Source organism: Sinohyriopsis cumingii, chromosome 1 (genome assembly GCF_028554795.1).
Source record: "Sinohyriopsis cumingii isolate HCF-2022 chromosome 1, ASM2855479v2, whole genome shotgun sequence".
NCBI classification, from domain to species: Eukaryota; Metazoa; Mollusca; class Bivalvia; order Unionida; family Unionidae; genus Sinohyriopsis; species Sinohyriopsis cumingii.
In genome coordinates, this window is record NC_142961.1 from 84,069,962 (window position 1) to 84,096,988 (window position 27,027).

The 27,027-nt window shown below is 33.9% G+C and overlaps 1 protein-coding gene across 3 annotated transcripts in view; it reads left to right on the forward strand.

The window, feature by feature from the left end:
* Nucleotides 1-1,351: 1,351 nt before the first annotated feature.
* Nucleotides 1,352-27,027, forward strand: part of LOC149807257 (general transcription factor 3C polypeptide 3-like) — a 152,567-nt gene continuing 126,891 nt past the window's right edge. For all 3 annotated transcript variants that reach the window (XM_089964112.1, XM_089964106.1, XM_089964115.1), the window contains exons 1-5: nucleotides 1,352-1,541; nucleotides 12,635-12,836; nucleotides 14,054-14,236; nucleotides 16,405-16,436; nucleotides 20,681-20,801. In XM_089964112.1, coding sequence (XP_089820238.1) covers nucleotides 1,374-1,541; nucleotides 12,635-12,836; nucleotides 14,054-14,236; nucleotides 16,405-16,436; nucleotides 20,681-20,801 — 706 coding nt within the window. In that variant the 5' untranslated portion in view covers nucleotides 1,352-1,373. The remainder of the gene's footprint in view (nucleotides 1,542-12,634; nucleotides 12,837-14,053; nucleotides 14,237-16,404; nucleotides 16,437-20,680; nucleotides 20,802-27,027) is intronic.

A 27,027-nucleotide genomic window follows, 5' to 3' on the forward strand; every position in this document is an offset into this window, starting at 1 on the left:
CCCTTAAAAAAGTCATCCTTGAAGCACTTCAACACTGATCCCAGTGTCTCGGAAGATCGCACACAGGATTCCTCAATCTAGCGGAGTCTCGTCCATATAAGAGCTTCAGATTTTGAAAAGAAATGAAACCTAGAAGCAGGGCGAAGGCGCGAGCAACAGAAATATCAGAACTACAGCAAGGCTTCCATTAATCAAGCCAATCCAAGCCGCATCTCCTCCAGTGTGCCATAGACAGTTTCGAGCAGATTTTCCTGATCAGTTATTAACTTACTCACAGAAACCAAAACAGTATGTGATGTCATGCTCATATTCGAACTCAAAGACGAACAACAATAAAATAACATAATTCATAATTCACAACTGCAAATGCTACTAACACATTATTTTTATATGTATAATAAGACACAAATGATCTTTATCAATATTACTGGATATACATGCACGTTTTATATACTGTGCATATTAAGTATAGGACTAAAACGTACCATTTATGCGAGGTGAACCATCCCGGTTGATAGAGTGTCCAAAACATACACTCCCAACCGTTACCGGCTCAATTGTTCTTGCGCCGAAACGACTTGTAACCCCAAACTATTAATAGTCTGGTTCCCCATTCTGTATACTCCCTGCGAAAATCTTTAAGGGGGCGCTCACCAGTTAATACATTCTTTTGAGAGAGTGACGTATGTAAGGTGAAGTAGTTGGCATTTAAAACATGCACAATGGAGAGAATGTTGGCATACCTGTATGCTACATTAATGTAATGTGGATGATATTTCTTTGGATATTGTACTTTTGGAAATTTTATATGATTTAAGCACACTGCTAACTAAAATGACTGCTCCCTTGCGTTAAAAACTCAACCTGAATTAGTCTAAAGTACACTATATAGCAGCTATTAAAATAGGGAAAATGAATTTTGCCAGACTAGACAATACCAGCTTCTGAAAGTGCAATTAATAAATTTAAAAATATATAAAATGTAAAAAAAAGTTATCGGCTCTTTTTTATACAATTTACCTCTGAAGTGAAAATGATCAAGTAGAGCTAGCACTTTTTGAAAGATGCACATCTGAAGTAAGGCCAAGCTTTATACTCTATAACCCATAGTACACCTATCAATCATACACCAAACTAAAGGGAATTAAAGGTTCTTTGAATTATACCTAAGATATACAAGGTCTTTTTAGATAGCCAGTATAACCAGTGAGGAAAGCCGGGGAAATTCTTTTTCTTTAAAATCCCAACCTATGCAAAATACGAAACTGTAGAGCGCCACCTTAGCCGAGTGCAGCGCAGGAATTACATGTAGCAGGGAACCAGACTAAAACTATTGCTCTTCATCGTTGAAGTTATATTTACTGGTCACGGAGATGACGGACACTGAGGAAAGTATGGATGATGATATTGTTACCCAGATGGGTGATATCAGTGTAACGAATATCGATCTTCTTAAAGAATCCACGAAAAATCCATTCCAATGTTTTGAAAGCCATATTAGTGAGGAACAATGGGCAACATGGCAAGAAATGAACAAACGAGTAAGGTGTTACCTATTTTCGAGTTTGTTGGTCTAGTCGATTGTTCGCTTTTTTCGACTATTTTTTCCCCCGTCCTGCTTCTTTATGTAGAATGAATACAAATGTGAACCAAACTTTGCATCCACAAGTCAGAAGTAACTAGCTTTGAAAATCTGATTACCTAGCAAATTTGTTTGGTTGCCGGGTACATTATTACAGTTGTCACAAGATTGATGAAATTAAAATTATTGAGCGACACACGCACACACACACACACACTATATATATATATATATATATATATATATATATATATATATATATATATATATATATATATGAAAAGTGTCATGCACATGCATTTAATTAATGGCTCATATTTAAGCTGTTTCACATATATAATCAATTTCACACATTTAATCTATTTCACATAGATTGAATCAAGTTCACATAGATTTAATTAAGTTCACATAGATTTGATAAAGTTCACGCATATTTGATGAATTTTGCATTTAATCTGTTTGAGACTGGCACTTACACAATGATGGAACAATTTCCTTTTTCAGTCTTTTCTGTCAGCTTTCTAGTAAATGGCCATCCTAGACTTGAAAATTGTCCATATTTTATGTATATATGAGTTGACATCATTATGGTTCGTCAGAGGTCTCACTAGGATTTTGAAACTAGGAGTCCAGGACTCCTATTTTGGAAAAAACAAGAGTCCCACCAGCAAAAGTTGCATTCCCCTACCAGAAGCATATTGGGCATACCTGAGGTGGCTAAATTTCCAGATGAGTAGAAGCAGTGGTTGCCATTTAGTTTAATTTTCTAACTTCTTTACACCACTGACAGTTAACTCTTATTTGCCCATTAAAGTGAGAGTGAAGTATGTCAGACCAAGAAAATATCTTACTCCATGCAATAAGCTAAGCATCACACATAGTGTTCCATGTGAAATATCAGTTCTAGCAACTTCCAGCACTCTGTCGAATCTCGTTAGTCTTTGCCAATTTGCCTCAGAATACTTATCCAGATTTGGAAACAGCATTTTGTCTAACTATCAACTTGTCTTGATTCGTGGTCACATGCACTGCTTCTTTGGCTACACTTGGAAATTGAACACAATAATAAAAAGTAAAGTTGTTCATTTGATGTACTGTTACACAAAAGTACATCACTGGGTCTTTCTGACTCTGAATTCAGTCATTGTAAATATCAGTACATTTGACTTTTGCAGCTGGTCAAGTCTTTGAACTTGCCGCCAAGTTATTGGGTCATGTTCTTCAGATATACTCTTACAATGATAACATGTACATCTGGGGGTCTTTCAGCCATTGAATTTTCTCATTGTAAATATCAGCATGGCTAAAGTGATCATTTGATCAACAAAACTTCCCACTCAGCAGATGGTTGAAGTAGGACTGGCAAGTTCTTGAATTTGCCATCTGGCAAATGTGTGCATACGGAGGACTCTCTGTATAAATGTTTCTCTTTGTCACAGGTACAAAAAATTGTGTCCAAATACTTGTGATTAATCGTTTCCAAGACCTCTGTTCATATTATCAATAATCTAATACTATTATTCCTGTATCTAAATAGAGAATGATAAGCTCTCCATGATTGATACATTCCTTCTGCGGAAGTTAGCCAGCAGAAGCAACAATCACATGCTTCACAACTGGTGTTGGTTTTTTTCAAGCACTGATTGTGTTGAGCTGAAAAAAACTGCAGCCAAATGTTGGTGTGCTGACAAAAAGCAATCATTAAAGAGTGTTGTTTCTTTAATGGCTTATCATTTTGCTTGTATTTATGGACTCAGAGATCTAGGAAATGCTTAATCACGCGTATTTGGACGCAATTTTTTTATCTGGGATGCAGAAAATCACCCACGCAAGAGTTCTCCATACACACTTTTTTGTTGCTTTGCAGCACAATAAATATGTTCTAATACCTATGAAAAATGAAACATTAATTTTATTTAAGTTTGTTGCTGACTTCCTTTGATCAAAGGTCATTACCTTGCTTTGAAGGTGCATGTGTTATTGAAGGTGCCGCCAAAGGCTCTCTTTGAAGGACCAAACAATATCCATTTGTTATTGCTGTGGCAACATAAAATAATTGTAGAACATTTAAACAGAATTTTTTGTTTCCTTGGTATATACTGGTGCTTCAGAGGTAATCAGTTTTCTTTCAGGTTGCAGGAAAACTATTTTTTCTGTTACATTTTATTTTAAATTGCTGCTTTCTGGTTGACTGTAGTCATTTCCCATTCTTGCGTTCAGAGGTGGTCGATTGTAGCTTGTCAGTAGCATGGCTATTTTGGTTATATTACAGCATACAGTACCAAGGCCAGACATCAGCATAAGCAGATTATGATATAACAATGCTCTGTTGGGGTGGTTTGTCAATATGAAACAAGGATTTGTTTATGTAACAATAGATTCCAGTGCATTTTTATATCCAAGTTTGCAGGGATCTCTCATGGTGCCTTTGAATTTCTTCACTCCAAAGCCAAGTCTGTATATACAGTTTTTATCAGCCAAAAATGGCAATTTGCGACATTGGTGAAGCCCAGCGCAATCCATGTTATTGTGTTCATTTCTGATTGTAGCCATATAGCTATTGCATGCGACCTCAAAATCAAGGCACGTCAAGACTTTCACAAAATGCCGTGTGCAAATTTGGATAAGTATTTTGGGGTTAAACGGAAAACAGATGAAGATTTTAATGAGATTCAAAACTCTGCTAAAGTTGCTAAAACTGATATTTCCTGATGGGACAGTAGCCAGGTGTAAGAAAGTACATGATGCCTGACTTAGTGTTTGGAATAAAAAAATTCCTTGGATATACAGAACTCAATCTGATTGACAAACAAGAGCTTTATGCCAGTGGTGTAAAGAATGTGGAAAATTAAACCCAATGGCAACTACTGGTTCTTCTAATCTGCAAATTTTCACATTTTCTAGGCATGAGACATCTTGAAACCACCTACTTGCTAGTTAGTCATAAATTCATTGAACTGAACACTGACAGAAGCCTGTATAATTCTACTTCAAGAGTACAGAGATTTCCAGACTCTGCAGTCCTAGCTGTGATTGTGTTGGTGTCACCAGTGACAGCCATGGCATGCATGAAAGGCTTCAGTGTGCAGAACAAAATCAAGATGAAGGGAAGGTCCAGAATAAAACATGAGACCTTAACACATATGATGTGAGTCAAAGAAGAGGGACCTTGTGTGGAGGAATATGATCCAAAACCAAGCATCAGAAATTTTTTAAAAATGTGACAGAGACAAAAGTGAACTATATTGTGGTTAAAGAATATGATATTTGTACATGATATCAGTTTTAATATATAATTTTTTTTATAGAATAATAAATGATTACAAATAAATAAAACTGACAAAGTTTTGTGTCTGTTTATTCCAGGCATTTTAATGGACATTTAGCCACTTCAACATGTTTCTTGGAGGGGACTGCAACTTTTGCTGGTGGGACTCTGATTTTTACCGAGTTAGGAGTCCTGGACTCCTAGTTTTAAAATCCTAGTGAGACCTCTGGACTGTGATTACTTAATCAAATAATGAGTTCATAAGTGACACATCACCCAACACTCAGTTATATTATATGAAGTTATCCAGACAAACAATGTAAGGATTAAATGTTTGTTGCTGGAAAATATCTATATTCACTTATAATTTTTAAAATTATTCTTTTTTATTTATTTAATAGTTTTTTGGTTGCCAGGTTCTTGCATTGGTAGATCAGTTTGCTAGGCCTTAAATTTTAGTTGTTACAGGCAGTGGATTTTTCTACCGCTAATAAATTTTCAGAGAAATTATAGATCCAGCTGGTTTTGAGTGAAACAGATTCCTACCCAATGTTACATAATAAAATACTTGGAGAAAGTGTTGTTTGCAGTCACATGTGTTTTGACAGTTTCATTTTATTATGTGATGGAGATCTTGCCAATTCAAGGTTTTAGCAATGCTCAAAGTATCAAATCGTGTAGAATTTTAGTAGCCAATTCAAAATTTACATGGCCATTTAAAAATATAGGTCACTAAGCATTAATAAATTGCAAGCCTTATACATTGCCAGAAGAAATCCATTTAGTGGTGAATCAGTGGTAAATGAAAAGTAATTTTTTTAATGAGGGCATATTAAAGAGTAATTATTTAAAATGCATGTTTTCATAATAGTTGGCCATATCTATTTTACAGACCCATTAACAGTCAGTCATCTGCTTCAGATTGGGTACTGTAAACCAACTCTCAGCATATTCACTGACTTTTAATTCACTGATAAAGGGCCTTCATTAAAGTCTGCTTTCCCAAAAGAAAGTTGATTAAAATTTACTTACCTTTTACTAGATTTGATCTTGTCCTAGATTATAATAATATATTATAACTAAATTGGAAGGGCCCCAAGTGGTCTAAAGCGCTCTCCATTATGCATCATTTCCATCTCACCTCTGTCTGCGTGGGTTCCAGTCTTGGATTCGGCTAATGTGGGTATGTGAGAAAGCTTGCCAGTAGCTTCTTTTGTTGGTCGGTGGTTCTTTCCGGGGTTTTCCTGGGTTCTTCCTCCACCATTAATACTGGCCGCCATGTATAGCCTATCATGTGCTGAAAAATGGCATTAAACCCTACAACTACAACAACAATAACAACAACAACAACTAAATTGGAAACATTTGGCACAATAAAATAAGAATTTTTTTATGGAAATTGCATTATATTGTTTTACAAAATGAATAATTTTGTTTGTCAGAACCTTATATAAGACATAATAAAATGACCAGGATGTGGGGCAAATGTTCACCTTCATAACATTCTTAAGTTAGACCTTGGACTTATTTATACTTTACAAACGTGTCAAAAATCGAATAGACAATAGACTTTCCAATGGAATAACCAAAATCCTGAACACAGATCCAAATAAACATATTTTTTTAAAAATGACATTAGTCAAGTTGTCCCAAACTTCTACCCACAATTATGGACAAAGATCAAACATACAATGCAAATTAAATATACAAAACACATATTTCTCTGAAAAAAGTGCACAACATCACAGCCTCTACAGGGTCATATGTAAATCACTTGTGTTCATTTTCCCAGCATTTCTGGTACTTAATCTCGTCTTAAGATCATATTCATGATGACGCTTTCTCTTTTCATCGTCTGATTTCTTCTGTTTTGAAAGCAGCTGTGTACCTTGCAAGTACTTTCTCATGTTTACAATTGGCACTTCACAGTACATTGAATGCTTATCAACAATGCTATCATGATTAAAACATTGTTCTCTGTAAGTCTGGATTATTGATTGAGTAGGTGAGCATGACCCATTTTGATTAGTCAGTGCTATACCTTTTGTTATCAATATCATCAGTGCTTTGGGCAGTATCCCAGGCTAATTCCACTAGGGATGAGACAATTCATTAGTATATCGATGCATCAATACTTTTGCTGTAATGATACACATGCTGGCACAAGAGATGCAGAATCAATACAAAATTATTCTTACCATATGTAAGTTATTTTGTCTTCAGCAGTCATGAATAATTATTATTACTTGGCCTTGTTATATTTAAATATAGAATTTATTGAGAATACTCACTCACCATCTGCAAATTAAAATGAAGTGACATGGTACATAACCTGTTCCCCCCAATTCCATGCTAATTGAATTTTATCTTGTCTGCTTTAGTTGATTTGAAAGCTACACTGCTGATGTGTCACATGGTAAAATATGTTACATGGAAATCTCATTGGTGGTTATTGCTTGTTCCCGTTGAGGTTAAATAATATGTACACATTAGGAATTAGTATAGCCCTGCATGAAAAACAGTCTACACATTAGGAATTAGTATAGCCCTGCATGAAAAACAGTCTACACATTAGGAATTAGTATAGCCCTGCATGAAAAACAGTCTACACATTAGGAATTAGTATAGCCCTGCATGAAAAACAGTCTACACATTAGGAATTAGTATAGCTTATTCCCTGCATGAAAAACAGGAAGTACTGGCAAAGCAACAGAGAAACTTTGCACAAAAGTCATTCAAGATGCTTTCAGGGTTGCAGTTGTGTGAATCATGCAAATTTTGTATGAATTCGCACACTTGGAGAACAGTGATGCATGATAACTCTGCAAAGTAGTTGAAAGTCCTGCATATATGAAATTATACTTGGCAAAGTATATAATTTTATTTAACCATTCTTGTCACGATGTGTTTTTCGGTATATCAGCTGTTTACACATCTGTGTTCTGGAAGTATGACATGAATGGTTGTTAAACTGAATTTGATTGGAACGTTGTGTCCTAGAATAAGCATTACGGCATAGTTTCAGCCTTCTATGAAGGATGTTTTACATATGCATTTTTAAAATATGGGCTGCCTAGAAAACCCAAAATGTCTGATTACTGGCATGGTTCATTATGTTTCCTTTCAGCAAATACTGGCAGGTGAAAGTGATGATGAAAACAATTTTTAAAGTAATGAGTATATTGGATTATTTGAGCTTGTAAATTGTTAATGGAGATACCAGTTATTGATTTTGAATCAGAAAATGGTTATAAATACAAGTCACATGTACATGTTGATTGGACAAAAATAGACAGCATGACGGCCAATTTTGCTTTCAGCAGTATTTACAAATTAAATGTAGAAAGGGCAGAATACTGAGCATATTTATTATACAGAAAATTTAAAAATAGAATGCAATTTTCATTTTTTTTATTAACCAGTTTAGCCTTGCAGATCATATGCTACGAAACCATATATCCTTATCAGGGTTAAGATAATCTGAATAAACAAAGATGAAAAAATGAAATTAAGAAGTAAAGATATTTATTTGAATACCTCTTTCTGCACAAGCAGACTATGGTATTAATGGACTAAAATCCCCAATATAGCGTTATGGAACAGATGAGAAATCTGGCATTGTAGTCAGTAAACTACTAATTCAAGAAATTAAGTTTATGTTTGGTGAAAAATCTGATTTTGGAGTAGATGTGTCCAAAAGATAATATCTGTGAGCTCTGGAAATTGTAAATAACAGCCATAAAGATCAGTTTCCCAACATCTTCATGCTGACAAAGCTAGCTATGCTTCTTCAGAAGAAAGTACAGAAAAATATTCATACACTGATAAGGAACAGAGTATGCTCAGAAATAATAAACAAATCAATACTTATACAACTAGAGGTGACATCTTTTAAAGATTTTGATTTTAGTAGAGCTCTAACAAAGAGGAGCACGTAGAAGGACAGATATTGAAGTGTTAGGTAAATATTGAATTGCTACCATTTCTCCTCCCCCTTCATCTTTTCTACTCCACTCTCCTCTTTTTTTGATGAAGGCTGCAGTCCCCCAGAAGATAAAATCCAGACAGCATCTCTTAAAATGTACATGGGGAACAAATTTGGAATTTCTCTTTTTATGCAGAGATATTTAACCAGTGAATGATGGTACTGATGGAATAAATAAAATTAGCAAGGAATCAGCAAGGGGGCTATTTAAACTGCTCAAGTATATCAACTTGTGTACAGTTTTAAAATAATTATAGAATAGGAAAGGGTGTTGTAAATAGTTTTCCTTCTTCACTAACGAATACAAAGTACCTGCTGCATCAGCAGTAATTTGCATCAGCAGGATGTACAATGTGATAGATTTTGCTGATATTCATTATCATTTCCATGCCCAGATTTGTTATAGAAGAGATTTTCTTTGCACGAGGAAATTACTTTATTTCATCTGTTTTGAAGATAACATCGTGTTCCAAGTTTAAGTGAGACATGAAATTGGTAATAAGTTATTTTCAAAGCATTCATGCAGTGCAAAACAAAGGGTCTGGTGGCTAAAGTGAGTTAAATGGAGCCACCAAAAAATGGCCTAAAACATTGTATTAAACTCACAGACATCCTACAGGTAGTCTGTTTCAATGTACATGTATTTTTGTTTTCTTGTCATCAATGAGAATTGCCCAAAAAAATCTGATAACTTGATCTCTGGCTGTAATCTGCATACTGGAAATACCAGTATGCCAACTTGCAAAAAGGGGCACCACCTACCTTTCAGAAATGGAAAGACCATCAAGTTCATATGTGTATCAATATGTCTTGTATCATGAATTGTATCAGAACGTGGAACAAGTATATTGTCTTACCCCTAGTGAAGACTGTTTTGACAATAACCACACTGATTTACTTAATGAGAAGATAAGTGTTTTAACACCTGTCCATGTTTCATGAGCATTTTATTGTTCCTTGTCAAGCACAGGATGTTGGTACATAATCATTTAAGACAATAAACAGATCAATTAGCCATTAAAAGGAATGCTGACTTGCATTTTATTTGATACATAAGGTGCAAGACCATTTTATAACTTTTATGATAGCAACCTCAGCAGTAATTTTCATTGTTCCAATTTATTAGTGACTGTTAGGTTTTAGTGATCTGTCAGCAAAAATCACTAAATGATAGTGGATTACCCAGATAGTATTAATTTTGAGCCCTGTTCGTATGCATTAGAAAAAAATAATATGGAAACATTGATGATTTTTGACTAAACTATTTTGAAGATGCCGTTTCATACAATATAACCTTGTTATACAGCAGCTGTTGTGATGGAAAATATAAAAGTTTTACTATTTTTTCATAAATATTGTAATTATCTATTTGAAAAAAATGCTAAAGTAGAAGTTTAAGGTAACTATTTTTGAATATTATTTTCTAAACTGTAAACTTTCTACTTAAAATTTGTCAGCTTCAACAAATTCTCGCTGGACAGATATAATTTTGCATAATTATTTGGATATTGTATATGACACTATAGATTAATTGTTGAAAGGAAAATTATATTGTTATTATTTGTTTTGACAAAAAGAACATTTTCCGAGTATGCATACTGGCATGGAGTTTTTTAATTGATTGTTGATGAACACTTAGCAAAAATGCTTGCACTTTATTTATTTTCTTCAGTTCATCATTGTTTGATTATTTATTTTTGTGGTTTTCAGAAGGTATACACTAGATCACAACAGCATAATTTTTGTGATTTTGTTTGGTTTTGTAGATTTCATCCAGCATGCATTAATGTAACTTTCTCTTCAACTTTAGGACTACTCTGGTGGTCTAGTGGTTAGAGTGTCTGCCTTGGACACGGGAGGTCATGGGTTCAAACCCTGGCCAAGTTATACCAAAGACTTATAAATATGGTACTAACAGCTGCCGCACTTGGCACTCAGCATTAAGAGGTTAGTGTTAGGACTGGTCAGCCTGGTGACAGGATAATGTGACAACTGGGTAGGACATGATGCTACACATCTGCGGCATGATGCCACACTGCAGACATCATAGCTATATGACTTAAAAAATTTAAAGCTACATTAAAAATCCAAATCACATACACACACACACACTCTCTCAAACTTTAACTCATGTACACAGTTTCTTCAAAGAGATGGTACAACATGTTAGCTTACTTATTGTTTAAGTGTGTATATTATTGACTATATGAGACAATCTGTGGAAAAACATTGATAAACACCAGGTTGTGCATGTAAAACCAAAATACACTAACACTAATAAACATCAGATTGTGGGTGTAATGCCAAACTACACTAACATTGATAAACATCAGATTGTGGGTGTAATGCCAAACTTCACTAACATTGATAAACATCAGATTGTGGGTGTAATGCCAAACTACACTAACATTGATAAACGTCAGATTGTGGGTGTAATGCCAAACTACACTAACATTGATAAACATCAGACTGTGGGTGTAATGCCAAACTACACTAACATTGATAAACATCAGATTGTGGGTGTAATGCCAGACTACACTAACATTGATAAACATCAGGTGATTCTTTACATGAAGATGCTTGAATAAATCGATTGGATAGCTGAATTTTTGTTCATTCTCACAGCAAAACAACTTTTGACACCATACAGAATATCTCATAATCCTCCTTATTTAAACATAGTTTTACATGCCTATTTGCATGTTTTGGATTAAAAATGACACTAGATCATAGTTCCACATGGTGGCCATGGTGTGACTTCAGTTTGTATTCACCAGGGGCAATACTAGTTCAGAAACAGACTGGGTTCAAGATTAAGTTTGGGTCTGCAGTGGGCAGTTGCCCATCTTCTCCTAGTTCTGTTTTCATGTGTGTACCCATACTTTCATATTGAGTGATTTTGTGGGAAATTGGTTAATTCATTGCCCACTTTATACACAGGATATTTGGTTCATTTATCACCCACTTTATACACAGGATATTATACATACATTACATCATCCACTTCATACATGGGATCATATGTATCCATTACACGATTCTTTTCATACAGAGAATAGTATGCATCCATTACATCATCCTTTTCATACAATGGATCTTATGCATCCATCACATGGTCCTTTTCATACAAAGAATAATATCCATCCATGACGAGATTATATGACATATCTTAGATCTTATTTAAAATTTTGAATGGAGTCACAAAATGAGTTATTTACCTTGCTATTGATTGGAGCATAATGTTATTATTGTTATCATCATCAGAATACTGATCTAAGATATTTTGTCTAGTATGTTCTCAAGTTGTATAATAAAAAAAATTAGAAAATGATATTATTTTAGTGTATGTGTGTTGTTTTCAATTTTTAAAGTAGCTTTAACAGTTTGAGTCATATCGCTATGATGTCTGCAATTTGGCAGTTTATAGTGATGTTTAGCACTGGGGCATCATGCCGCATACATGTTCCATCATGTCCAACCCAGTCACATTATCCTGACACCAGGCCGACCAGACCTAACATTAAACTCTTAATGTTGAGTACCAAGCGAGGCAGCTGCTAGTACCATTTTTATAAGTCTTTGTTATGACTTGGCTAGGGTTCGAACCTGTGACCTCTCACATCTGAGGTGCATGCTTTAATCACTTAGGCCACCAGAGCAGTATGATATTTTGTGGTAGATTATATCTTGCTGATAGGAGACCGATCCTTATGTCCAAATGTTCATAGTAAAAACTGCAGAGCATCCCATTTAAAATGCCATTTGTGACAGCTGAGATTGTAAATTCAATGTTTTGCAGGTAAAGGGATTGGTTGAGATGTCTGACTCGGAAGAAGAAGAAATTCTCCTAGATGATACTCTCCTCTTGGACCCTTCTGCCCTAGCAGAGGCCATATCTAAAAAACCAAACTCCAACCAAAATGGACCATCAACTTCTGGTGTCTCACCAGTTAGACTTCCAAAAAGTGTCCATTTAGAACCCACACTTGAATATTTATCAGGTATAATTACAAATTTTTTGGTATCATTGCTAAGTTTTGTTGAGGATAAAAACCACTATAAACCCCACACTTGCAACAGACCTGTGTTTGTTGATTCGATTCAGTAAATGGTAGTGTCCCAGTGACATCAAAGTCCTTTCTCCAGTAATAATAACATCTCTGTGTAGAACTGCTAGGATAATATTAAGGGACTCCCATGATTTCCTAATGGTTCTGTCCAATCTTAGCCTTTAATTAAAGAGTCATTCTTACCATATCTAATTTTCATGGTATTACAGTTAAGTTTGTAACTTAATAGTGGCCTTTACACAATATTATGTATTACTCTGTAAGATCAAACAGTCTGTTGGGGTGAAGAGAAATCCCATGTGCAAATACAATTACAATATATAAAACACCGTCTTAAATATAAAACACCGTTTTAAATATTAAACCATCAGAATTTCAGTTGCTCTTTTTTGTGTGATCTTTGATAATTGATGGAGACAGTGAATGCATGCATACTCAGCTGGTTTGTGGGTCAGACAAATACACCATATGCAGCACTAAATGTGGTGTGAAAACTTAAATCATTTTTTCTGTATTAATTAGGTGTTAATCTGCCTGTTACTTACATAAAAAATAAAACCCAACTTATTTCGAACCTAGAAGCAAGTCGCAAATAGAACTGACAGCACAATCACTACTGATTTGTCTAAGTGAATAGTGATCCTTTTACCTTGCATGGTACAGATTTGTAACCAGAGATAGCAGAAGAGTCAGATAATAGAAACACGACGCTGGATATTTCAGACATTTACTGTTGATAAAAATTTTGTTCAATTAATGTTTTTACATTGCCAAATTTTAGTCCTTGGCTAATTAAAATAAATAATATGGTTTTGCATTATTCTATGCTTTATAGTTTTGTTTGTATGCCTTACTTTGAAAAGCGTTATTGGAATATGTCTCAATATTGGCAGGTCAATTTCATGACACCTATGGATAACATTGTAAGGGGTGAATACTATGTCTTTTCATTAAAATTATATCATGATTTGTGAAATTTAAATATAACAATACATTTTCAGATCATGAGATCAATTTTATTTTTTATGTATGTGTCATACTTATTAGACTGAGCTCCTACTACATTCACAGACAGTTAAGATATTTTTATAAAGAAGATAAAATAATACTTTTTCACTGCATGAAAAATAGCTTTGATCATCTTCCAGGAAAGATTTCTTTTTTGGAGTTCATTGAGTTGATGGAAAATGCTGCTCATGACGAATTAGGTGTCCAGGAAACATCTTCCCCAGCAGAGAATGGAAAAGTACCAACTGATCAAAGTACAGCTTCAGATAAAGAGGAAGAACCAGACAAGGATGGGGATGATAAAAAGAAAAAGAAGGAACAGAGTTAGTATACTTGCCTTAAGCAGTTCATTTTACAAGAGACAAGACATTATGGTTATAATACAACGTATCATATGAGACATTTGTTTTAATACTATATGTTCCAAAGAAAAGGTGGGTATAGTGTGTGTACATGAATGATGTTGAATGGCTGTTCCTACACAAATTAGGAAAGACTTTGTGATTTTATTTGGGTTAGTCTTTAGATGTGCATAATATATTTTGAATTTTTTTTCTCCACTATATAGGGGCATGTTTGGTTTATTTTTCTTTTATGACACAGCAAGGCTATATAATGCAAAGGTAAATTCAGCAAAGTGCCTTGCCCTAGGGTACACAATAATAACTGACACTGGCTGATCCCATGGTAGGATTTGAACCAGCACCTTTCAATGATGAATTTTATGCTTGACCATAAATCTTATGGAAATGCCCTTAATAAAAAAGACTTAAGTAAACATAGCACAAATTATGGAAATACGATTGTTGTGGTAAAATTTAGATACTCAGTTCAGTTTATATCTGGGTTTGTTTAGTGTCGAGTTGGTTAGTGAACTGGACTAACTTTACAGGAGTACATCAAACACTTAAAACTGTACATATTTTTTTCATGCAAATCTGTATAATCAAGCTGTTATAGACAAAATGGGACAATACGCTGGTTAAAAAGTTTGAATAACACCACAGAGTTAATATAAGGAATATTCAGATTCTTGGGAAGAATCCGGAAGGACAACAGTTATGTTTAATGGAGACCATGTTGAATTTAGTATATCTCATGGCATTGTATTGTGAAATTGAAAAATAAAAGCTAAGTATTAAGATGAGAGAAAGCAGGAAACCACTGAGCTCCATAGGGTTTGCAACTGCAATTTGTGAAATTGTACTGGAGCTAATTACGGTCTAAGTGTACTTTAGAAACTTTTCAGTTGAACATATTGTTTACCATCACTGCAGCAGTCTTTGATCACACTTCTGTAGTTTTAAAATGCAAGTTTTCCTTCTTGTCAATAGCTGTACATTGTATTTTGTACACCTTATTGAAATTTTGACTGACCTATGGAAAAATATTGTCTGCTTTACTGAGAAGGTCTTGTCAGAGTTGGCACGTCTGCCTTTTCAGTCACAGCACGCTAACCACTGAGCCATGGCAGCTTTTTCCATAGGGACAGTGTCTGAGAGGGCCATCACAGCTTTTTCTCTGATATCGGTGTTGGTGAGGACCATGACATCTTTTTCCATAAGGGCAGTGTCTGAGTGGGAACAATTACCACAAGACATGCTTATAAGTCAAGTCAGATAGCCAACAACAAAGATCCTGATGTGCCGTGGCATAATGTTACTGCAGACCAGGGTCTATGCTTCATTGTTGTTTGTTCTTCTGATTATTTCTAACAAACTTCACAGATCCAGATCTGCTGGCACATTATGCAATGGCAGATATGGGTCTGTGCAGTTTACTGTTGGACTTGACTTGTAAGCTAGTACACATGGTATGATGGATGTTACTGATAATTAAAACTAAGAAAGTCATTGGAGTAATGATATTTTGCAGCAGACTTTAATGTGATATCATCAGATTTCACTGTGTAATGCATTGATAGTTTTAGTGATTGTTGTTTTAGAGGTTTATGGTTGTGGTCACAGAAAACGTCATCAAATGTATGTAATATACTATTTATCTTATTCTCCTGTTATGATTATTCTGTTAATTTCATAGGAGTGTTCATAATTATATCAAATTTGGGGTATAAACCAATATGTGAAACTTGCCAAAATATTCATCAAGTCCACCACATCAGCAACCTGGAAAACTCCTGTTCATAATCAACTGGTCCTCCATTTCATGATACAAGAAGGCAAAATTTGTCATTTACTTAATGATAAATGCTGGAAGAAGAGAACATCTAATAGTAAGGTTATATAGGTAATGAAAAATTGGAGAAAGAGAAAAATACGTAAAAAGATATTTGTATATGAAATATATTAAATTGTATTAAATTATAATACCTTAGGAGAACTACTGCTGTATTGCGAATCCATCTCTCTTGTATCTTGTATCTCTTGTTTAGACTGAGTTAGTACTTCTCCTAATTATTATGAATGGTAAGTATTTTTTATTTTACTAGAAAAAAAAGTTTTTTATGATGTTTCTTTTTATATATTTTCAGAACAAAGAGAGATGCTTAAACCAAGAAAAGAGGCATGTCAAATGTTTTCTGTTGACATTTTATTGTTTATTATACCGTCATACCCCTAGCGAAGAAGTGTGATGAGGTGTACTAGATTTCGTTTATCCATCCATTTATCATAGTTTTTGTTTCCTTAATATTTCTTATATAGTTAGAAACATTGTAATGAAACTTAGCATGCTTTGATGACATGACAATACATTATGTCCTGTAAAAATATAGTTATTTTGATGAACATTTTATCACAATTTGTATAAAGTCATGAGGGCAAGGGATGACCAGGCATCCATTGTCCATCCTCCGTCACTTGTTTGTGAATACTGTAGAGGTTTTATTTTGGATCATATTGGTAATGTACTGTTCATATTTGCTTATGAGATGAATCCAACTGCAAACTGCACAGACTCAGATCTGCTGTTGCATAATGCACCAGCAGATCTGGGTCTGTGCAGTTTGTTAGAAGTAATCAGTAAAACAAACAGCATAGACCCTGATCTACAGGTGCATTTGGGATCTTTGTTGTTTGCAGTTTTACTCCGCTTTTAAGCAAGTGTATATAAGTCATATCATGAAGACCTTGCGTGGGTTTGATTATAAGAGAGATCTATACATATTAGCAGGGATCCAGGCTGTCATACTGTGGGAATCAAACCCGCAACCTTCTGGTCATGTGGCAACACCATTACTACCGAGGCACTGCAGCCCCTTGGATGGAGATCTTGGTGGTTTCCAAGTCATGACACCATTGGCATGTTGCCCCCAAGTGAGAAGGGTTGACCTAATAATCCATGCAGACTAAACATATTAAACACCATGTGCAATTCCAATTATACTAAAATGGTGCATTTATGAACAGTTTCTAAATTATGAATCGTTGCCTAGTACCCTAGGTCATGGATAGGTCCAGTCTAAATTATGAATAAGTGCCATGGGGCAGGGATAGGCTCAGGGACTAATGCTGGTTGTGTAAATAACTTTTAATTGCCAAGAAGATAATCTTGTACAGTAAAACCTGTCATGAGAGAATATGCCTTCTGCCAACATTGGGCAGTCTCTTGACAGGTGCTGTCTTAACATGCTTAAGCAAAGAATCAGTTTTCAAAGTCAAAATTCAACACTGTTTGAGAAAGAAAAAAAACCACAATCATTGTTGATATATTTTATTCTTTATTCATAATTCTTATTAAAATATTGCATGCATTCCACTGAAAATAATTTTATAGAGCAATATAGATATACATCTGTCATAAAATATTCACATTTTTATTTGAAGATGCATTAGCACATGAATTATGAAATTAGCTAAGGTAATATTTATTTATCTTCCACTTCTTTCAATTATATATCTTTTCACCAGTGTTAGAAATTTTGCTTTAGGTCATTCCAGTGTTATCGAGGTAAGGTTATTATCAGTGGTCACTTGTAATGATGATCATACACTGGATAAATAAGGATTGAATATGTGAATATTTTATGACAGATGTATATCTATATTGCTCTATTAAAATTATTTTCAGTGGAATGCATGCAATATTTTAATAAGAATTATGAATAAAGAATAAAATATATCAACAATGATTGTGGGTTTTTTTCTTTCTCAAACAGTGTTGAATTTTGACGTTTAGAGGCATCAGCCAAAAGCCTTATTCACTGATTACATAAATGGATTAATTCTATAACATCTCATTACTAGATAAGCCAATTGTATAACTGGCTGCACGGTAACATAACAAAGCAACAAACAATACAACCCTTTAACAATGACTATCAAATCCAGAAATGATTATCACTTACTAGTATTAAAGATGAGACAAAGACCTCATTGACCCCTGGCATTGCAGATTAACTCCAAAGACAAGTGATATAATTGACCACTACATTGGATGAATTTAGGAAATGTGACCAGTCTCATTTGTGTTTTTGTTTGAAGTCTTTACATTTTAGTTGGTCATGGTAAACAAAGGATTAAATAATAGTGTTCTTTGTCTTTGTTTTTGCAATACAGTCATTCATGTCATTGTTGTTTAGGATGAACGATCTGCACTTTGCCTTTGGACCCTCCTAAGCAGTAATATTTACAAGTGATTTTGCCTAAAATCATTACTGGTCATGTTCTGTAGGTGGTCGCTCATGACTGTATTTATATAATAAAGTTGATCCAAACATTGTCATTGTGGTAATAAATGACAGGTGATTGCTTATAACAGACAGGTCTTACTGTATATATGATGCCGAAAGAAGATAAATGGCACCAACATTGATAGAGAATCGCTATATATATATATATATATATATATATATATATATATATATATATATATATATATATATATATATATATATATATATACATATATATATACATACAGTAAAACCTGTTATGAGAGACCGCCCCTTCTGCCAACCAAAAGCGGTCTCTCAGGACAGGTGGTCTCTCATAAGAGGTGTGTGAAAATGGACTGGTTTTCAGGGTCAATAGTTAGCATTGTTGAAATATAAATAATACCCATATTCACTGTACATGTATCATATCCTTTATTCATGAATCTTGTTAAATATTGCATGCATTCCTCTCAAAATATCTTTATATAATAAAGATATACATCTATCAAACAACAAGAATAAAATTTATATTTCAACATCACATTAATATGTACAAAAAATGAACAGTTAGATATGATGTATATATCTTATTTTATACACTTATTCACTTGTTTTTTTAAAAGAAATCCATTATACTTCTTTGTTGACATGTTTTACTCAGCTATTTGGTCTGAACATGTATCTCAATTATTGCCTTTTCTGGAATCAACTTTCCACTTACTCGTATGTTTTTACTCCTTGCAACACAAAACCACTCCCATACTCGCTCGTTCAGATCTCCGTAAACTGTCCGTCGTGCCGTGGCATATTTCCTCTGTGCTTGTGCACCTTTCTGCCATTCGTTTCTAATGGACTTCTTGTCTTTGATTACATTTTGAACTTGCGTTTTACCGACGCTTAAGCTGACTGCTATTTTGCAAGTGGTCTCGCCTTTTTCATTTCTTTCAATGACATTAATCCTTTCTTCCAGTGTTACAATTTTTCTTTTTTTCAGCGGAGATTCTGCCATTGTTATTAGTGCTGACGTTATAAAGACTATCAGTTTTGATCAGGTTTTGGGGAATTGTGGAATAAATATATATTATGTACCAATGAATGAAACCAAAAGACATAATTAACTAATCAAGAAACAATACATTTATTCTGAGACGAAGTTTAAATCAACAGCGTTATAGCTCGATAAACAAATGTTCCGACCATCTGCACCCACGTAAACAGATTGTGGCTTGGTGAAACACTAACAAAAGAAATAAAAAATAATTTTAAAAAAGTCCAGAAATGATTCTCACTTACTAGTATTAAAGACAATGAGCTCATTCACCCTCCAGGCATTATGGATTAACTGGAAAGCAAACGACGTACTCAAACCAACACTGAAGCCCTTTCAAATGATTTCTCACTTGGACATAAGGACTACCGGCGTTTTGTGAGTTTTCATAAAGATAAAGAAAAAATACAAACCTTTAAATTGACTGCGTATATCCATCATTACTCCCTTTGATGTTACTCTTACTGACTATTCACAATACTTCGGCACTACAATGGCAGTTAGTGTCATGTACTTCAGTCTGGTTTACTGCAGTTTACAAATGACACCGTACGCTGGAGTTGTAAATTTCACAAAACTGGTACTGTAGCAAGACAAATTATTTTTAAATACTTTATTAGAGCAATCTTTGCTATTTATGCAGTCTTTGTTACAAAGGATTAAATGATGGTTAGAGGTGTTTATCCCGATATATGGTTGTTCAACTATAGTGTTATTTAATGTGCACTTTGTTTGCATACTACATTTATCCCGAGCTCTAGTGTTTACAAAGGATTAAGTTAAGGTCAGTGATGTCAATCTGTTTTGATTTTTTGGCGATGCGGTCGTTCAAAGCAGTGTCAAAATGCATATTTTGCCAAGAAATCGCGGTTGCTGGTCGCGTTCAGCAGGTGGTCGTTCATAACAGAGCGTTTATATAGTAAAATCGATCCGTGCATTACGATTGTGGTCGGAAATGACAGGTGGTCGCTCATATCAGAGGTCGCTCATGACAGGTTTTACTGTATATATATATATATATATATATATATATATATATATATATATATATATATATATATAATACTCAGGCTTATATTTGTTATAAATTTTCTTGTTTGTCAGAGAAAGAAACATCATGACTTGCCTAGACATTTAGAGGGAGAAATGGGGGATGTGAATTTGACATTTGCTAGAGGAGATCATGTTGAAGCCATCAACAAGTGCATGGAGATAATAAGACAAGGTAGGCATTTACCTTGTAGTTGGTCATATTCTCATTCTCAAATAAATATTTTCCATTTCACATTTCTATGATTTTATATCACGAAATCATATATAAAGTTTGTTGTCTTCAGTTTGATTTGAACTGTTCTCATTAAAACAGTGGTGTACAGCTTGGATATTTACATAGGTCATAATTGACTTTGATTGGAACTAAGTCAGCTGCACTGTCAAAAGTTTTTTGTCAAGAAAAAGAAAAGTCTTGCTTAATTTAATTTAATTTCCTTTCTGTTCTATAATTGGAAGTCATTTGAATTTAGTGAAAAGAAATTCTCTTTTATTCAGTAACTTTGAAGCCATTTGAAATTAAAGAGAAGAAATTTTCCTTCCATTCTATAACTTTGAAGGCATTTGAACAGGGAGAATACATTTTTTATACTTGTACATCATCAGTAGAAGGTGCGGCACATACCAAAGTGGTGGTCTGGTCTGCAACATCAAGCTCACAGCTCAAATTTCCATCATGCTTTCACTTCTGCTCTAGTATCAAAGCCATTTGAGACGACTCTGAAACTTGATAAAATTGTATGGTTTCGCTTGAAGGAATACTGCATACCACATTGGGGGTGTTATCTTTAAGGTCATGAACACAGTTTAATATTTTATGTTTCCATCACACTTTTCGTTTTGTTTTAGTTTCTTTTTCAGCATACTTTCTTGTTTATTCCATAACTTTAGAGCTATTTGTGATTAAGCGATACAACTTTGTATCATCATTAGTAGGTATCTTATGTATCACATTGTTGGTCTTATCTTCATGGTGAATTTCATGGTATAACTACGTCATCACTAAAATGTATCTTTCATAAACACCAGAATACCTTGTGTTACACGAGAAACACAATATTTCAATCAAACCCCATAACAGTGCCATCTTTCAAAACAGAACCTTTTGAGTAATTGTAGGCATGAGAGGAGAGAGAGAGAGTGGGAGCTTTCTTGATGCAATAAAGTGATCATGTAGCCTATATTAACATTAAAACATTGTCTTAATGTTTATGGAAAATTATGACTTAGGGCCATTTTGTTGACTCAATCAAAAGAGGAGATTAAAAGGTAAGTCAGTCAGAGATAAACAGGCACCCTTGCACAGATTGCTTGACAATAACTAGGATGATGTTGTGTTTATAATTTGTGGTAAATAAATTTGGCTAACTTGCATAGGTAATGTTAATGAAGGGAACAACCCAGTTTCTTTTGAAGTTAGGTAAAGGACCTACCATGTAATTTTGGGGTGGGGTGGGGTTGATTTTCTTTCAAACCAGAATATTTTCTTTTCATTTACTCTTAGGTGATTCATTTTTTGCACTAATATATATATATATATATATATATATATATATATATATATATATATATATATATATATATATATATATATATATGTATATATATATAGTTCTTTTCTCTCTCTAAAATTCAGAGCAATACAATTTTTTCAAGCTAGTTGGGACTATGTATATTTTTTTAAGAATCAGATCTCAGCCTTGCCCCCCATTAAATGATAGGTCCATATAAAAAAAATGATGTATATTGAAGATACAGAAGTTCATTTGGTTGAATAATAATGTTTAAGCCATCATAAGCAAAAGATGACAAAATATAATGATATGTACAAATCAATTAAAATCAAGCTTTTAATATTTGAGATATTTTTCTTTAAAACTTTCAACAGAAGTGGATGATCAAACTAATGTGTTCAAAGAATTCCTCATCTTTGTTACAGAATATTTCCCACTACATCAGAATTGTTCAGTATTGGATTTTGGAAATTTGAAGTAGCCACATGCAGTCAGCCATAAAGCACATGGCCCATGATTTTGATCACATAGTTCTCTCAACTATTCAGGCATATTATAATTTATACTTGTTGGACAAGTACTGCATTTTGAAAGTTTATTCAACCATTTATTTGAGGCCATTTCAGTTCCTTAAAAAGAATAGATGATGTGTCAAAAGGAGCATCCAGAATTAGGAGAGGTACTTTGTATATCTTGTTGTCAAATAATAGCCATTAACTTTCAAATTGTGTAGTGCATTATTGTAGTTTGTAAGGGTTTGTATTTCTTAATTTTACTTAGCAAAGTTATTTTACTTGATAGTGATTTACACACAAAGTCATCAGGTGTGTCCCACTTTTAACTGTCACTATTATAAGTTTTTCTTCCTAAGCATTTTTGACAAATTTACAAGTTTCTCATATGGAATCCACCATAAATGAGGCTGTTACCAGTATATTTTGTTTTTGTTTAATTTACAACCCTTTATTTTTTTACTATGCCTCAATATTTCTCATATCGAGTCAAGTAGAGCTGTTACAGTATAAGTCTCTGTCTCTGTGCTCTGTCCATAGAGGAAGGTCATTTGTGAAAAGAAGAAATAGAATTTCATCAGGCCCTGTGGATTGTTTAACTCTTTGCATCATTTGCTGAGCACGTTTTCATAACAGTCGGTGCTTCAAATGTAATCTGTTTCCTTTGAAATTTCAGCAATCTATTTAATCTGGGTATATTTTTAAAAAGGAATTGGCCATTGTTTAGACTATTCTAGTCACTGTCCCTTCATGCCTGCTGAATAAACCAATAAGTAAGATGTATTTTTTTTTCATTTGTGGTAGCAGCATGATGCTGCCTTCCACAATTAACAAAGGGTCAACTGATAATAGATACGCAGGTGTTCTGATGATAGAGATTATTTCAGAAAACGTGAGAGTTCTGAAGAACTTAATTCTGAGTGAAATGTAGAGGAATTTTACTTACCATCCACATACAAATGTCAGTCTTTGTAAATATATTAATTACTAGTGAGTGGCCGAAAATCCGATGAAAGATAGATTACGAGACAATGCCTCACCCGGTTGATCTCTGTTACCAGAAATGATAACAACAAAAAAGCGGATATTTCACAACATACAGAACTCATGCTAGATGTCAGGATAAGCGGATTATGATATAACAATGCACTGTTTAGATGGTTTTTCAGTATGGACAAAGAATTTGTTTATGTAACAATATATAAATTTCAGTGCATTTTATAGCCAGTTTGCGGCTTCCTTTCATGAGGCCTCTGAATTTCTGCACTCCAAACCAATGGTTGTATATAAAAGTTTAAGCAGCCAACAATGTCGCCAACAAATAAAAAAAGCCACATGGTATGTTTTGCAGCCAATAAGGAAAAACAATCCAAGTTTGCAACATTGGCGAAGACCTACGCGATCCCAGAATAAACTTCTTATGCATTTTTTCTTCTTCTTACTTTTAAGAAGAAAAAAATCTTTTTCATGTACGAGAAAAATACCTTTTCATGTCCGAGAAAAATACATATAAAATTTCAGGAGCCAAGCCACGATTGTCTTGTATTATTCATACGCGATCTGTTCCCCAAAATGATAAGCAACGTTTTACGTGGTTTTTTTCATAATACTTAAGAATTTTTTTTGTGCACAAGAAAAATACATGTATATGAAATTTCGGGAGCCATGGCACGACCGCGTTAAATCTGAATTTGCATTATAATGGAATGCGCTATAGCGGGGTCACACTGTATTAAATAAAACAGTAAAATATAACAAATTAACAGAACCTACAGTAGTTTTAAGTATGTAGTTTAGTAATCAAGGAAATATGGGAGGGCAGCTAGAAATAGCAGAGGGGGAAGTATTAGGGGCAAAGGTGATGGAGCACCCAATTTCTTCCATTTAGTTGGAGTCCTAAATACAAAAGGTGAAAACTCAAATGGAATTATTAACAAATATTATAAACTGCTGTATAAAGATTTAATTTTAGAAATGTCTTCGTCAGCAATGAAATAGTCACAAAGATAAATTAATGAATAGTACATCACTCTGAACTCCTGAACAGAACAAGGAGGGTACATTTAATACATGCAATTATCGTATGATTAATCTGGCATGTTAGATGTTTATTGGAAGCCAGTAGAGGTGATTTTAGAAAGAGAGAGAAAATAATAAAGAGAATGAATACCATCATTATTGACACATGGAATGAAGATTATAAAACATTTTCAATGACTGTAAACATAAAGAGGGAGAATATGTTAATTGTAGATAGTCATTGGTACAGGGATTTTGTGGCACTGTAATTATTGCATTCCATAACCTTCTGGAATGCAACCAGCTTTTATAATACTGAGGCATGTGCAGTATATTTAGTTTGTAATTGTATTATCATTTTTACTAAATTGTCCCATCATAGAAAACATTACAAAAAGCATATTATTCAATGTCTGTTAAAAAGGCATGTAACAAATATTTTTAAAAAATCATATTTCATAGTCAACAGGATTACAAAGATAGAAGTTATTGTGTGATGTGATGTGATTTGGATTTTTAACATAGCTTTAACAATTTTTCAGTCATATCGCTACGATGTCTGCAGTGTGGCAGTTTATAGTGATGTCTAGCACTTGGGCATCATGCCGCAAACATGTAGCATGATGTCCCACCCAGTCACATTATCCTGACACCAAGCCGACCAGTCTAACACTAACTTCTTAATGCTGAGCGCCAAGCGAGGCAGCTGTTAGTACCATTTTTGTAAGTCTTTGGTATGACTCGGTCGAGGATCGAACTCACGACCTCCCACATCTGAGGTGGACGCTCTAACCACTAGGCAGATAGAAGTTATTAGAAAATATGTTAGATAAACAGGATACAATAATGATATCATGAAATAAAATAATATCTTGTATAAAATGAAACCAAATAACTAGATAACTAATTTATCTTGGGGTTGTGTTTTTTTAGTCCTCTTGTTATGATGTGCCTTTCAGTTTTTCACAAATAGAGAAAAATTAATTTAATTTGTTTCCTCCAGCCCCCAGAATTTCTATAAAATAACCAAATTCTGCCTGTTGCAGAAATAATATTACAGACAAGACTGGTGTCTTTATATTTTTTCCAAGCTTTCAAAATTGGTTTGTTTGAAATTACTTTTATGGATTATAGTCCGTAATATATACACATAACAAGTTTTTGCTGTGCTTAATTTGATTGGCTCATTGAAAAACACACAACTATGATGCATCAAATATCTTGTCACATTCAACAAATAATAAATAGAAAGTATAAAAATGTTTTGAAACATTGGAAATTCATATTTGTGAGAATTTGGTTGTTCTTGGTCACATCACCATGCTGAAATGATTGATATAGACTTAAGCAGAGAATGTTTTTGCAGGTACTTTTAGTGCATAGTCATGTTGAAAAGTTTCAGTTTTGCTCTCATCTTTCTCTGGTGAACTTAATATCATGATTTTTATCCAGATAAAGAAGCAGGAGTAAATATGTTTATTTGGGTCGTGTTTTTGGAATTTCCTAAGTGAATTGTACTGGTTATTGAGTTTTAAGTAAACAAGGCTCATTAATTAGATCATTCTAAAAGGTTATTTTCCATTAGGTAATGTTTTTTTATAAAAAAAATGCTAATTGTGACCTGAGGTCAAGTACAGAACTATATATATTGTAACTGTGAGGACTTTACCATTTGTGCTTTAACATCTCGACTTTCAAGTTGTATTATGTTGTGACCAGTTTGGGCTGAATTTTATCTTCTTCAAATTATTGAATTCAAGTGATTATTTTCTTCGGAAATACAAAAGTGCTCTGATAAAATTCTTGGATAAAGACAGTCACTGGAATTTATACTGAATTAAAACCTGGAATTATATATCTGTGATTTAAGAAAGGCTGTTGACACATCAACACTTCAATAGCTGCCACAGACATGTCATTGACATCAGTTTGGGGATATTTTCTGGACTTCTACTGAATTTTATTGAGGACTTTAAATTACTACAACTTTTGTCTGTAATTCTTGGATTATTTTGGGATTTATTTCAGCATACCATAAGTTTTTTTCCCTTCTCATTTTCACTTTGTATTTTAGGAAAATATTTGTTAAAGTTTACAAAGCTTGTTGCTTTCACTCTTTTCTGTTAATTATTTAAAGAGCATAGGCTCGTCACAACTGTAATATTAAAATTTTCATATGACTTACAATAAGCAACCATTGTAATTCAGAGAACAGATGGCAAACACAGTTACATCAGATAGATGATTTTAGATTGAACTGCATTGGATTTAATCCTGCTATAATTATACTGATTTTCTTCATATTTTCTTTCTATACATTGCACAGCATTAGGCCTGGTTTCAGAAAATGCCACTG